The sequence below is a fragment of the Hyperolius riggenbachi genome, chromosome 1, assembly GCF_040937935.1.
Source record: "Hyperolius riggenbachi isolate aHypRig1 chromosome 1, aHypRig1.pri, whole genome shotgun sequence".
NCBI classification, from domain to species: domain Eukaryota; kingdom Metazoa; phylum Chordata; class Amphibia; order Anura; family Hyperoliidae; genus Hyperolius; species Hyperolius riggenbachi.
In genome coordinates this window covers 594,457,417-594,470,375 of record NC_090646.1, presented here as the reverse complement: position 1 = coordinate 594,470,375, position 12,959 = coordinate 594,457,417, and the positions used below count along the sequence as shown (strand labels likewise).

The 12,959-nt window shown below is 50.1% G+C and overlaps 1 protein-coding gene across 1 annotated transcript; it reads left to right on the top strand.

Moving 5' to 3' along the window:
• Positions 1-5,962: 5,962 nt before the first annotated feature.
• Positions 5,963-11,907, top strand: LOC137541476 (uncharacterized). The gene is made up of 2 exons (XM_068262820.1): positions 5,963-7,317; positions 7,548-11,907. The coding sequence occupies exons 1-2, from the start codon at positions 5,963-5,965 to the stop codon at positions 11,905-11,907; spliced, it is 5,715 nt and encodes a 1,904-aa protein (XP_068118921.1).
• Positions 11,908-12,959: the final 1,052 nt, after the last annotated feature.

Genomic DNA, 12,959 nt, shown 5'->3' with positions numbered 1-12,959 from the left:
AAACCTTTTTTTTTTGTAATGGTTTTTTTGTTTTGTTTTTAACACAAATTACACAGATATATAGCTATTGTTTGACGTAATAGCTGGTGGCAGACTGGCAGCAGAAGGTAATTCTGTGTACCCTGGCAGTGGGAAACACAGACAGTCAGCAGCAGCAGGAGGAGGAATGGAGGAGCAGTGTGAGTGTGGCAGCAGGTAGGCAGCGTGACATAATAGCCCTGGTACCTAGCGGTGATACCAGGGCTGTAAATAAACACAACAGGAGGTCCCAGACAGCGGTCGTGCAGCCCACATCGTGTCCAATACACAACTGGGACAACACAGTTTTCAACCCGGGCACCTCAGAAAAATTAAACCTTTTTTTTTTTTTAATGGTTTTTTGGTTTTGGTTTTACAACCAATATAGCTATTGTTTGACGTAATAGCTGGTGGCAGAGTGGCAGCAGAATTTAATTCTGTGTACCCTGGCAGTGGGAAACACAGACAGACAGCAGAAGGGCAGTACACAGCAGCCCACTGTAGGTGTAAAATGTGTGGCTGCAGGCGACGTAATAGTCAAAGTGAACCAGGCTGGCTTAGTGAGCAGGAGCCAGGAGGTGGTAAAGAGTGGTAAGGCACATTAACGATGGTTCTAAGTTCCGGCAGCCAGTTCATGTCCCCCTCTCGCCGACAACAGGGGCCAGGAACTCGCCTTCCACCCACGCCTGGTTCATCTTGAGAAACGTCAGTCTGTCCACAGACTTGTGAGACAGACGTGAGCGTTTCTCGGTGACCACGCCACCAGCTGCACTGAAGCAGCGCTCGGACAGCACGCTGGAAGGGGGGCAGGACAGCACTTCCAGGGCGTACTGCGCCAGCTCGCTCCAGATCTCCAGGCGCTTGACCCAATACTCCATGGGATCAACAGGGGCATCGCTGCCAAGCCCGCTGTAGGACCCCATGTAGTCAGCCACCATGCGGGTCAGGCGCTGGCTGTGACCGGAGGAGGATGCTGCTGCATCATGCACCTCCTCTCTAGTCACTGCTGCCGGAGCCTCCACAGTCCTGTAGAGCTCGTGGCTGAGAGACAGCAGGTCTGTGGGGCGCTTGCTGCTGCTGGATGCAGGCACCTGCTGCTGCCTCTGTGCTGGCTGCTGGACAGTGGGGGTGGAAGGCTGGGGGAAGGCTTCCTCCAAGCGCTCAACAAGGGCCTGCTGCAAGCTCCTTATTTGTTGCGCTGGGTCTCCTCCTGCAGGCGGCAGGAACTGGCTCAACTTCCCCTTGAGGCGTGGGTCCAACATCATGCTGATCCAGATGTCCTCCCTCTGCTTCATCTGGATCACCCTGGGGTCCTTGCGCAGGCACGCCAGCATGTGCGCTGCCATTGGAAAGAGGCGGGCCACGTGTGCTGGCACATCGATGGCAGTGCTGTCCTCATCCTCCTCCTCTGCCTCGTCAGCCTCATCCTCTCTCCACCCCCGCACCAACTCAGCTGCACTGTGCTGCTCCCCCTCATCAGCAGCAAGGTCAGGGACCTCCACCAAGTCCTCCTCCTCCTCCCCCTCAGAGGTGGACTGTGCAGCTGCTTGCCGCTCCTGCTGGTCCAAGGCTGCCGCTCCCTGTTCCAGCAAAGCATCGAGGGCCCTGTTCAGCAGACAAACCAGGGGCACCCACTCGCAGACCATAGCATGGTCCCTGCTCACCATGTTGGTGGCCTGCAGAAAGGGAGCCAGCACTAAGCACACCTGCTGCATGTGCCTCCAGTCATCATCGGGGACGATGGACGGGATGTTGCTGGTCTTGTCCCTTCTCTGAGCGGCGGAAACAGTGGCCAGGGCAAGGTACTGGTTGACAGCGTGCCTCTGTTCAACCAGACGCTCCAACATCGCCAGGGTGAAGTTCCAGCGAGTCGGAACGTCAAGGATCAGCCGATGGCGTGGCAGATCCAGCTCCTTTTGCACGTCTTCCAGGCTCGCACAGGCTGCAGCCGAGCGCTGGAAGTGACGCACAACGTTCCTTGCCGTTTCCAGCAGTTCGCCCATCCCCTGGTAGGTGCGCAGGAACTTCTGCACCACCAGGTTCAGCACGTGGGCAAGACAGGGGATGTGGGTCAGGTTTCCCCTGTCAATTGCAGCAACCAGATTGGCCCCATTGTCGGCCACCACCTCTCCGACTCTGAGGCCTCTGGGGGTCAGCCAAATCCTCTCCTGCTCCTGGAGTTTGGCCAACACATGGGCTGCCGTCAGCTTGGTCTTGCCAAGGCTGACCAAGTGCAGCAGCGCTTGGCAGTGGCGGGCCTTCACGCTGCTGCTGAGGCGGGGGGTTTGGCCAGGTGTGCCGGAGGATGGCAGAGGATCGGAGGAACCTGCTGCAGTTCCCCTGACCCTGCGGGGTGGCACCACCCACTGTGTTGCTGCTGCTGCTGCTGTGCCCACTGCTGCTCTCCCATCCTCACCCCCTTCCACCAAGCTGACCCAGTGGACAGTGAAGGACAGGTAGCGGCCTGTCCCGAAGCGGCTGCTCCAGGAGTCCATGGTGACGTGGACCCTTTCACCAACCGCGTGCTCCAGCCCTCGCTCCACATTGGCCATCACAAAGCGGTGCAGTGCAGGAATGGCCTTGAGGGAGAAAAAGTGTCTGCTGGGGAGCTGCCAGTCTGGGGCTGCACAAGCAAGCAGCGCCCGCATGTCGCTCCCCTCCTGCACGAGCGTGAACGGCAGGAGTTGGGAGCACATGGCCCGTGCCAGCAAGCCGTTCAGCTGCCGCACGCGACGGCTGCTGGGAGGCAGAGCCCTAACCACCCCCTGGAAGGACTCGCTCAAAAGGCTCTGGCGTGGCCTTTTGCTGGCACGGGAATCAGCAGACACAGCAGAGGAGGCCACTGAGGACTGGCTGCCAGAACAGGCCTCAGTGTCGGCGGCAGGAGTCGCAGAGGGGGGAGGAGCAGTGCGTTTCCGCACTCCTGCTGGTGCTGCTGGAGGAGCAGGAGGGCGGGTGGCTGCTTTTGCTGCTGCTGCTGCTGCTGAAGGCTGTGCAGTGATGGGTGTGGTGCCACTGCCAGCACCAGATGCCTTCAGCCTCTGGAACTCCTCATGCTGGTGGAAATGTTTCGCAGCAAGGTGGTTGATGAGCGAGCTGGTGCTGAACTTTAAGGGGTCTGCACCTCTGCTCAACTTCCGCTGACAGTGGTTGCAAGTGGCGTACTTGCTGTACACAGTGGGCATGGTGAAAAATCGCCAGATTGGTGACAAAAACATCCCCCTACGGCATGGAAGCGCTGCTGCCTGTCTCCCTGTGGTGGTTAAGGGGGGGGGCTTGGGTGCGGCTGGTGGTGGTACTGGCAGATGCTGCTGCTGCTGCTGCTGAGCCTGAGACACCAGCAGGCTGTGGGACCTGCCTACTGCTGCCAATGCTTGCAATGATGCGCCTCCTTGCAAGGCCAGCAAGCGCATCCTCCTCCTCCTCCGAGCTGCTGAGGACGACATCCCCTGGAGGTGGTGGCACCCAGTCTCTCTCTGTCACTGGGTCATCACCATCATCCTCCCCCTCCTGAAACATGTCCTGCTGGGATGATGACCCCCCAAACTCCTCTCCTGATGCATGGATGGGCTGCTTGACTGTCGCCACAGTCTTGCTGTCCAATCCCTCATCCCCCAAAGTGCCCATCAGCATCTCCTCCTCAAAATCGCCAACAACAGCAGACAATACCCTGATGGTGCCTGGGGTAAAAATACTGCTGAGTGACAGGTCGCCAACTTGTGACGGTGAACTGGCCTCCTCCTCCCCCCAGGCCCTGCTGGGCGGCTGCTGCGAACAGGGGTGGTGGTGGTGGTGGTGGTGGTGAGGGTGGAGGCCTCGGATGCAGAGCTGATGGCGGGCTGCTCATCCTCCGTCATCAGTTGCACCACAGTGTCTGCATCCTTTTCCTCAATGGGACGTTTCCGACCCGGCTGGAGGAAAATCGGAGCAGGTGCTACACGCTGCTGCTGTGTCTCTGCAGCGTGAGTTGCAGATGCTCCTGCTGGGCGGCGCCCAAGGCGTCCACGGCCAGTGGCTATGGGAGGAATGTTAGCCACTGACGCTGCTGCTGCTGCTGCGGAACTGTGCATGGTGGCGCGGCCGCGGCCTGCCGCAATGCTGCTCCCTCTCCTCCTGATTCCCTTGCTGCCCTTCCCCTTGCCCAAACCGCGCTGGCTGCCACTTCCAGACATCTTCGATGTTTTGGGCGTATAGACAAAAGTTTTTTATAAGGGCGGGTGAAAAGTGGGGTACTTTAATGGAGTGGGTTGGTGGGTGAGGTGACTGAGTGAGTGTCCCTAGTACAGTGAGTAAGTAGTAACAGTCAGGAAGTACAACTAGCAGTTACAATAATCAGTAGTAATCACAAGTAAATTTAGTGTGTGTACACTACAGACAGTGAGTGCACGCACGCGCAAACACGCGCAGGAGCTAGCCTATGAACAGTGACTGAGTGAGTGTCCCTAGTACAGTAAGTAAGTAGTAACAGTCAGTAAGTACAACTAACTAATTACAATAATCAATCAGTAATCAGAAGGAAATAGAGTGTGTGTAGTGTGTACACAGACAGTGAGTGCACACACGCAGGAGCTAGTAGCCTATGAACAGTGACTGAGTGTCCTAGACTCCTAGTACAGTAAGAGTAAGTAGTAACAGTAAGTACAACTAACTAATTACAATAATCAATCAGTAATCAAAAGGAAATAGAGTGTGTGTTGTGTGTACACAGACAGTGAGTGCACACACGCAGGAGCTAGTAGCCTATGAACAGTGACTGAGTGTCCTAGACTCCTAGTACAGTAAGAGAGTAAGTAGTAACAGTAAGTACAACTAACTAATTACAATAATCAATCAGTAATCAGAAGGAAATAGAGTGTGTGTAGTGTGTACACAGACAGTGAGTGCACACACGCAGGAGCTAGTAGCCTATGAACAGTGACTGAGTGTCCTAGACTCCTAGTACAGTAAGAGTAAGTAGTAACAGTAAGTACAACTAACTAATTACAATAATCAATCAGTAATCAAAAGGAAATAGAGTGTGTGTTGTGTGTGTAGCCCCTAGGTGGTGCTGTTTCATTGTTTTCCAAAATGCATTGCCTGCCCCTAAACAGAGTGGAACTTTTAGAGCTGATTTTTTTTTCCCGAGGGAGGAGTGAGAACGGGGAACAGGGGTGGAGAGGGAAGAGAGTGGTGTGGGAAGGACACAGAACTGAACCCCTCCAGCCAGACTGTTGGCACAGGACAAAAACATTGCTGCGGGTGAGAGTACCTCCATCATCTGAGAGGGAAGGAGAACCTCCATCTGGACAGAGGGACTTGTGGACTATCTGCCTGCATTCTGACCCAGGTTCATCTGAGACTGTGGCCAGCAGTGATTTGGTGAGAGGCCTCACGGCCATGTTTATTTCTGACTGAAAGCAGAGAATTGATTACAGTTTCTATAGGAGCCATAACAGAGATCCCTTTTTCTTTTTCTGGATTTATTGCTGACTCTCAGGATTGAGAAACCCTTTATTTTTATCCTCTCTTTCGGAATACATTTTATATAGTTTGCCTTCATTCCCTGTGGATTACAAGTGCCCTCTTTAAAGGGACGGAGCGCTCTCAAAGGGCCCCAACGCCGGCCATCATAGAACTTATATAGCCACTGGCCAGTGGAAAGACAGGGACTTAAAGTGATAGACAGATTTATCCCACACTCAGTTTATTATTGCATGTTTGATGTTTATGTGTTTGCTGTTTATCTAAATTCCGCTCTAACAAGGCTTCATATGCTATTATTAAAGCCGCACTGTTAGTGGTTTTACTATGATTATTGTCGGGTCCAGTTTCTGAAGTGAGTTGCAGCTGGTACGGTAGGGAACCCAAATCTATCTTCAGCCGCTCCTTAGGGGGTGAGTGCTACACGTGGGGGCTCGTCCTTGGATTTCCTACCCCTCTGCCAGAGAAAATGAGCGAAGGCAGAATGGACCCAGAAGCTGCTACCAAGTGGTGTGACCATCAGAAAGCTAGGCCAGAACTGTGCATTATACTTAGCCTTCCAGGAAATGAATGGTCTGCAGCCCGCATTCGCCACGTGGTCACAGCACTTTCGCCTGAAAGCAGAGTTTATGTTCTGGACTGTACAGAGGACTCTGAAGGGCCTCGGACTTATGCACTGTTAGAGTGGCGAGATGAAGTACCCATTTGCTTTCAGGCTCAGAAAATACTGCTGTCCGATGGTTTAGAAGCTGATATCATAACCCCTAAATGCCACCCAGGTTCACAAGCAAGCAAAGTTGATACAACACAGGCACGCCCACCAAATGTTTTAGCCCCTAGCATGTCTGCACCTAGCACAGACTCACAAGCAAACTTCTTTGAAAAATTTGAGAAAGTCATGGAGCGCTGCCTGAAGGTCCCTGATGCCCCAACAGGATATGGCTATAGAAAGCTGCGTTTTTTTTCAGGAAAAACACCTGTCCCATCTGGAGAAGAAGACTTTGAGGGGTGGATGGACCAGGCTATGCAGGGGCTGGATGAGTGGGATGTCCCTGAGGCGCAAAAGAAACAAAGAATTGCTGAAAGTTTGAGAGGAGCTGCTTCTGATGCAGTGAGAAATCTAAAACTCAGTCAGCCTGAATGCACAGCCTATGACTATCTCAGTATTCTACAAGATGTATTTGGGAGAACAGAAAAGATCTCAGACCTTCTGTATCAATTTGAACACACTTATCAGAAGAAAGGAGAAAAATTGTCTTCATATATGGGACGGCTGGATAAGATCCTGCACCAAATATTACTCAAGAAAGGCTTAGTCCCAAGCACGGTGGACAAGATTAGAGTTCGACAGGTCTTGAGAGGGGCGCAACCTTTAGACCCCATCATGCTCCAACTTAGGACAAGTAAAGATTATGAGGAACTACATTATCCTGAGTTGATAAGGACAGTGAGAGAGGAAGAAGCTATGTTAGAAGCTAAAGACATAGAACAAGGCAATGCACGAAGATCAGCTGAAGTTGCAGTAGTGGGTGCTGATGATGTCAATTCCGAAATAGACACTCTTAAATCTCAAATGTCCCAAATGATGCACATGCTGACCCAGTTGACCGTCAAACATCAAGATCAGATGAAAGAGGATGTATTAGAGCAAACAAAGGCTGTGTCTTCCCTTGGTTTAAAGAAGCCAGCTAGTCCAGGAATCTGTTACAACTGTGGAGGGCTAGGACATTATAAAAGCACTTGCTCAAGTCCCATTGGGATCAAAGAAGAGGTTGGGTTAAAGTACAACAAGAACCAAGGATGCCCTGGAAAGCCACAGGGAAACTACAGAGGGCCTCGGTGAAGGAGCCACCCGGGTGCCCACCTTCCTCTGTCCGCTCCATCCCTAAAATTAGGAACAAAGTAAAGGGAGATTTTAAAACCCCTGCCTCTGTGTCTGACTCCATTCAACAGGAAAGAAATACACTACAATCCAAAATACCTTGTGAGATACCTTGCTACAAACGGGTCAGGAGAAAGAGAAGGATACATGCTAAACCTGCAGGACCCGCTGCCCCAAGTGTTTCCAGGAGATTCCCAGCTGAGCTAATAGGACCATCACCAGTGATACCTGTTCAGGTTGAAGGAATTTACACCAAAGCCCTCCTTGACTCAGGTGCACAAGTGACCCTTTTGTACAAAGACTTCTATGATAAGCATTTAAAACACTTGCCTTTGCAGAAGCTGGAAGATCTTGAAATCTGGGGTCTTAGTGCTAAGAAGTTTCCCTATGATGGTTATCTCCAGATCAAGATATCAGCTGATCCATTGATCTTCGGACAGTCTGGAACATTTGATGCCCTTGCGATTGTGTGCTCTCGACCCCCAGGGTCTGATAGGAGCTCCATGATAGTGGGAACAAACACACATCTAGTGAGGAGAATGCTAGAACCATTACTGTCCCGCGAGGCTCATCTAGCTGAGGGGGAATTACACCCATTGCTGCGGCCCATATACCAAGGTCTGATCCAGGAACAGGAAGCTCCAGCTGAGGGAGTGGGGAAGTTATGGCTGCTTGGTAAAGAAGAGAGAGTTCTGCAACCTGGTGAAGTAGCCTGTCTCAGAGCTGAAGTACGGCTGAGTTGGAAACAGCCAGGGCCCTATATTATGTTAGAAGCAGATCGAAAAAAGGGTGAAGAAACTGGATTACAGCTAGTGCCTGAAGTAGTCCCAACTAAAGATTTGCAGCGAACTAAAGGAAGAGTTCCTGTAAGCCTTCGTAACACTACTGATTCCCCAGTGAAACTTAATTCCCAAATGCTACTTGGACAAGTGAATTCAGCCACCCCTGTTTCACCATCTGTTTTAGTGGGGGGAGCAGCAGATAGGCTTTCCACAGAATGCTTCTATCCAGAAAATTCTCCTGCACCCACTGAATGGAAGAAGAGTCTTCAGGACCTGTTACTGAGAAAACAGGAGCTATTTTCCAAAAATGAGTTTGATGTGGGTTGTGCCAATAGTACCCAACATCGGATTCGTCTGCAAGATGACAAGCCCTTTCGAGAAAGATCACGTTGGATCCCGTTTGGTGACTTAGAAGACTTGAGACAGCAGATTGCAGAACTGAAAAGAACAGGAATAATTAGAGAATCAAGGAGTCCTTATGCCTCCCCCATTGTGGTGGTGCGAAAGAAAAATGGGTCAATCAGACTGTGTATCGACTACCGCACTCTAAACCGAAGAACCATTCCCGACCAGTATACCACACCACGCATAGAAGATGCATTGCACTGCCTTTCAGGGGCAAAGTGGTTCAGTGTCTTGGACCTTCGAAGTGGTTACCATCAGATCCCCATGCATCCTGAAGACAAAGAAAAAACTGCTTTCATCTGTCCCATTGGGTTCTTTGAGTTTAACCGAATGCCTCAAGGCCTGACTGGAGCCCCAGCTACATTTCAGCGTCTGATGGAAAGAACAGTGGGTGACATGCACCTGGTGGAAGTTTTGGTGTACTTGGATGATATAATTGTTTTTGGAAGAACTCTAGAAGAGCATGAAGAACGTTTAGAAAAAGTGCTAGACCGGCTTTGGGAAGAGGGGCTGAAGTTATCCTTGGAAAAGTGCCAGTTCTGCATGCCTTCTGTTACTTACCTGGGGCATGTAGTTTCTGCTGAAGGGGTGGCCACTGACCCCAGGAAACTTGAAGCAGTGACAACCTGGCCAAGACCGAAAACTGTATCAGAGCTAAGATCCTTCCTGGGATTCTGTTCATACTATAGAAGATTCGTAGAAGGATTTGCTAAGATTGCCCGACCTCTCAATGAGCTCTTGAAAAATTATGGTGAAGAAGATGACTCTAAGCCACCTAATCATAGCCAATCAGCCAAAGGACCTCAGAAGTCAAAAGAGGCTATTGAAGACGAATGGACTTATGAATGTGAGCAAGCCTTTGAGAAGTTAAAGTGGGGTTTGACACATGCACCAGTCTTAGCCTATGCTGATCCAGCTCGCCCCTATGAACTACATGTTGACGCTAGCCGAGAGGGGATCGGTGGAGTGTTGTACCAAGAACATGATGGACAATTGAGACCAGTGGCTTATGTGAGCCGAAGCCTCTCCCCATCAGAGAAAAACTACCCTACCCACAAACTTGAGTTCCTGGCCTTGAAGTGGGCAGTAGTTGACAAATTGAAGGACTATTTGTATGGTGCTGAATTCGAAGTCAAGACAGACAACAACCCACTCACCTACCTTCTCACAACCGCCAAGCTAGATGCAACAGGTCACCGGTGGTTGGCAGCCTTGGCTGGATTTCGGTTCAGCCTGAAGTATCGTCCAGGGGTTGGGAACAGAGATGCTGATGCACTGTCTAGGAGACCCTACAATACAGAGGTATCTGAAGAAGAGTGGATACGATTGACCCCAGAAGGGATCCAAGCCCTGTGTCAAGGGGTTGAACATAGGGTCAGAGGAGCTGCAGGGGCAGGAGCTGTTGGAGTAAGTGCTGCAGGAGTCCCTGATTTCTACTGCAATCTGACTCTAGTAAAGAAGGGAGGTCTGCCCATCCTCAGCAGACAAGATTTAAGGAGAGATCAATTAGAAGACCCTCTTTGCCGACTGACATTGAAAGCTTTAGAAAGCCAGCAACCAGAACTCTTACAAACTGAAGTTCCAGAGGAGGCAAAATTAGTCTACAAGGAATATAACAGACTTCAGCTTAGAAATGGACTGATTTATAGACAAGCACCTGTAGATGACATACAGGAAAAGTGGCAGTTGCTCCTTCCAAAGAAACACAGAACTACCGTGTTGGGAGCCCTACATGATGAACATGGCCATCTTGGAGCAGAAAGGACTTTTCATCTAGTCAGAGACCGTTTCTATTGGCCCTGCATGAAAGCTGAGGTCGAAAGCTACTGTCATTCCTGCCTGAGATGCATACAGAGGAAGACCCTATCTTCCAGAGCTGCCCCAATGGGCCATTTACAGAGTCAAAGTCCCATGGAACTGGTGTGCATGGACTTTCTGTGTTTGGAACCGGACTCTAGCGGACAGGGAAATGTTCTAGTGGTGACCGACCATTTCACCCGCTATGCCCAAGCCTTCCCTACCAAAGACCAGAAAGCATCTACCGTAGCCAAAGTCCTGATAGAGAAATTCTTTGTTCACTATGGCCTGCCTCAAAAGTTACATTCAGATCAGGGCAGAGACTTTGAAAGCAAACTCATCAAAGAGTTACTGAGTATGTTGGGTGTGAAGAAATCAAGAACTACCCCATACCACCCTCAAGGGGACCCTCAGCCAGAAAGATTTAATCGGACACTCCTAGATATGCTAGGGACATTACCTTCAGAAAAGAAACAGCACTGGAGTCGTCATATATCTGCTGTGGTTCATGCATACAATAGTACAAAGCATGATTCTACTGGGCACTCCCCTTACTTATTGATGTTTGGCAGGGAAGCCAGATTGCCTGTGGACTTAGCCTTTGGCATCTCACCTGATGATACCTCTATTACGTCCCACAAGGGATATGTTGATCGACTTAGGCGAAACCTCAAGACTGCTTATGAGAAGGCCCAAATTGCATCCAGTAGTAGGGAACAGCAGAATAAAAGACGCTATGATCTAAGAGTGAGGATCCACCATCTGCAACCAGGTGATCGAGTCCTTCTGAGAAATCTTGGTCTTCGTGGACAACATAAGCTCAGTGATAGGTGGAGCTCACAGCCCTATATTGTGTGTGCTCAACTACCTGGTCTTCCTGTGTACCAAATTCGTCCTGAGGGAAAGACTGGTCCCCTGAAGACTTGGCACCGCAACCACCTTCTACCACTCAGTGAAGCCGTACGAGTGTCACAACCAGTAGAACGAATTCTTCCTAGAAGAGCTCCAGTAACTCGATCTTCGCCACCCCCTTTGATAGAGGAAGATGATGATGAAGATGAGGACAATGATTGGGAATATTACTTAGGAGCGCAGTGGTTGTGGCCAACAGATGCAGATACAAACCCTTTAACTGTAGCTGAACCTCATTCTAGCCCATTGAGAGCTGACGCTCCAGAGTTCATGCCACAAAGTTGTGATCAAGAACCTGAAGAAAGTCTACCTGGGTCTGAGCAAGAACTGGAACCTAATACCTCGGTAGCAGTACCTTCACCTCCATCTACTGAAGTTGCAGAACAATTGGCTGAAATTGAACCACCTTTACCTCTGGAACAAAGAGGAAAGCATGCAATTCAACCCCCCAAAAGGCTGACCTATGACTTCATGGGGAAGAGCTCTGAACAAGCTATCACCACTGTTCGCAGGAACCTAGAGGCTCAAATACCCCAAGCTGCTGTATCAGTTTGTGACTCACTTCACTCTGCTCCTGACATCCCATGGTGGAAAGTACCTCTGTCTAATGAATATATTACAAATTGTTATCTGGCCCCATATAACGGTTAAGTTCAAAAGTTTGGTTAGTTTGTAACTTACCAACCTATCTTTGGGGACCAAAGACTTTTAGTGGGGGGAGTGTGTAGCCCCTAGGTGGTGCTGTTTAATTGTTTTCCAAAATGCATTGCCTGCCCCTAAACAGAGTGGAACTTTTAGAGCTGATTTTTGTTTCCCGAGGGAGGAGTGAGAACGGGGAACAGGGGTGGAGAGGGAAGAGAGTGGTGTGGGAAGGACACAGAACTGAACCCCTCCAGCCAGACTGTTGGCACAGGACAAAAACATTGCTGCGGGTGAGAGTACCTCCATCATCTGAGAGGGAAGGAGAACCTCCATCTGGACAGAGGGACTTGTGGACTATCTGCCTGCATTCTGACCCAGGTTCATCTGAGACTGTGGCCAGCAGTGATTTGGTGAGAGGCCTCACGGCCATGTTTATTTCTGACTGAAAGCAGAGAATTGATTACAGTTTCTATAGGAGCCATAACAGAGATCCCTTTTTCTTTTTCTGGATTTATTGCTGACTCTCAGGATTGAGAAACCCTTTATTTTTATCCTCTCTTTCGGAATACATTTTATATAGTTTGCCTTCATTCCCTGTGGATTACAAGTGCCCTCTTTAAAGGGACGGAGCGCTCTCAAAGGGCCCCAACGCCGGCCATCATAGAACTTATATAGCCACTGGCCAGTGGAAAGACAGGGACTTAAAGTGATAGACAGATTTATCCCACACTCAGTTTATTATTGCATGTTTGATGTTTATGTGTTTGCTGTTTATCTAAATTCCGCTCTAACAAGGCTTCATATGCTATTATTAAAGCCGCACTGTTAGTGGTTTTACTATGATTATTGTCGGGTCCAGTTTCTGAAGTGAGTTGCAGCTGGTACGGTAGGGAACCCAAATCTATCTTCAGCCGCTCCTTAGGGGGTGAGTGCTACACGTGTACACAGACAGTGAGTGCACACACGCAGGAGCTAGTAGCCTATGAACAGTGACTGAGTGTCCTAGACTCCTAGTACAGTAAGAGAGTAAGTAGTAACAGTAAGTACAACTAACTAATTAC

What these genes read in the sequence shown, in the direction of transcription:
- LOC137541476 (XM_068262820.1), top strand. Translation starts at nt 5,963, where the DNA reads ATGGACCCAGAAGCTGCTACCAAGTGGTGTGACCATCAGAAAGCTAGG. An exon ending in GGAAACTACAGAGGGCCTCG is followed by an intron (nt 7,318 to 7,547) that starts GTGAAGGAGCCA and finishes AAGTGTTTCCAG; the next exon opens with GAGATTCCCAGCTGAGCTAA.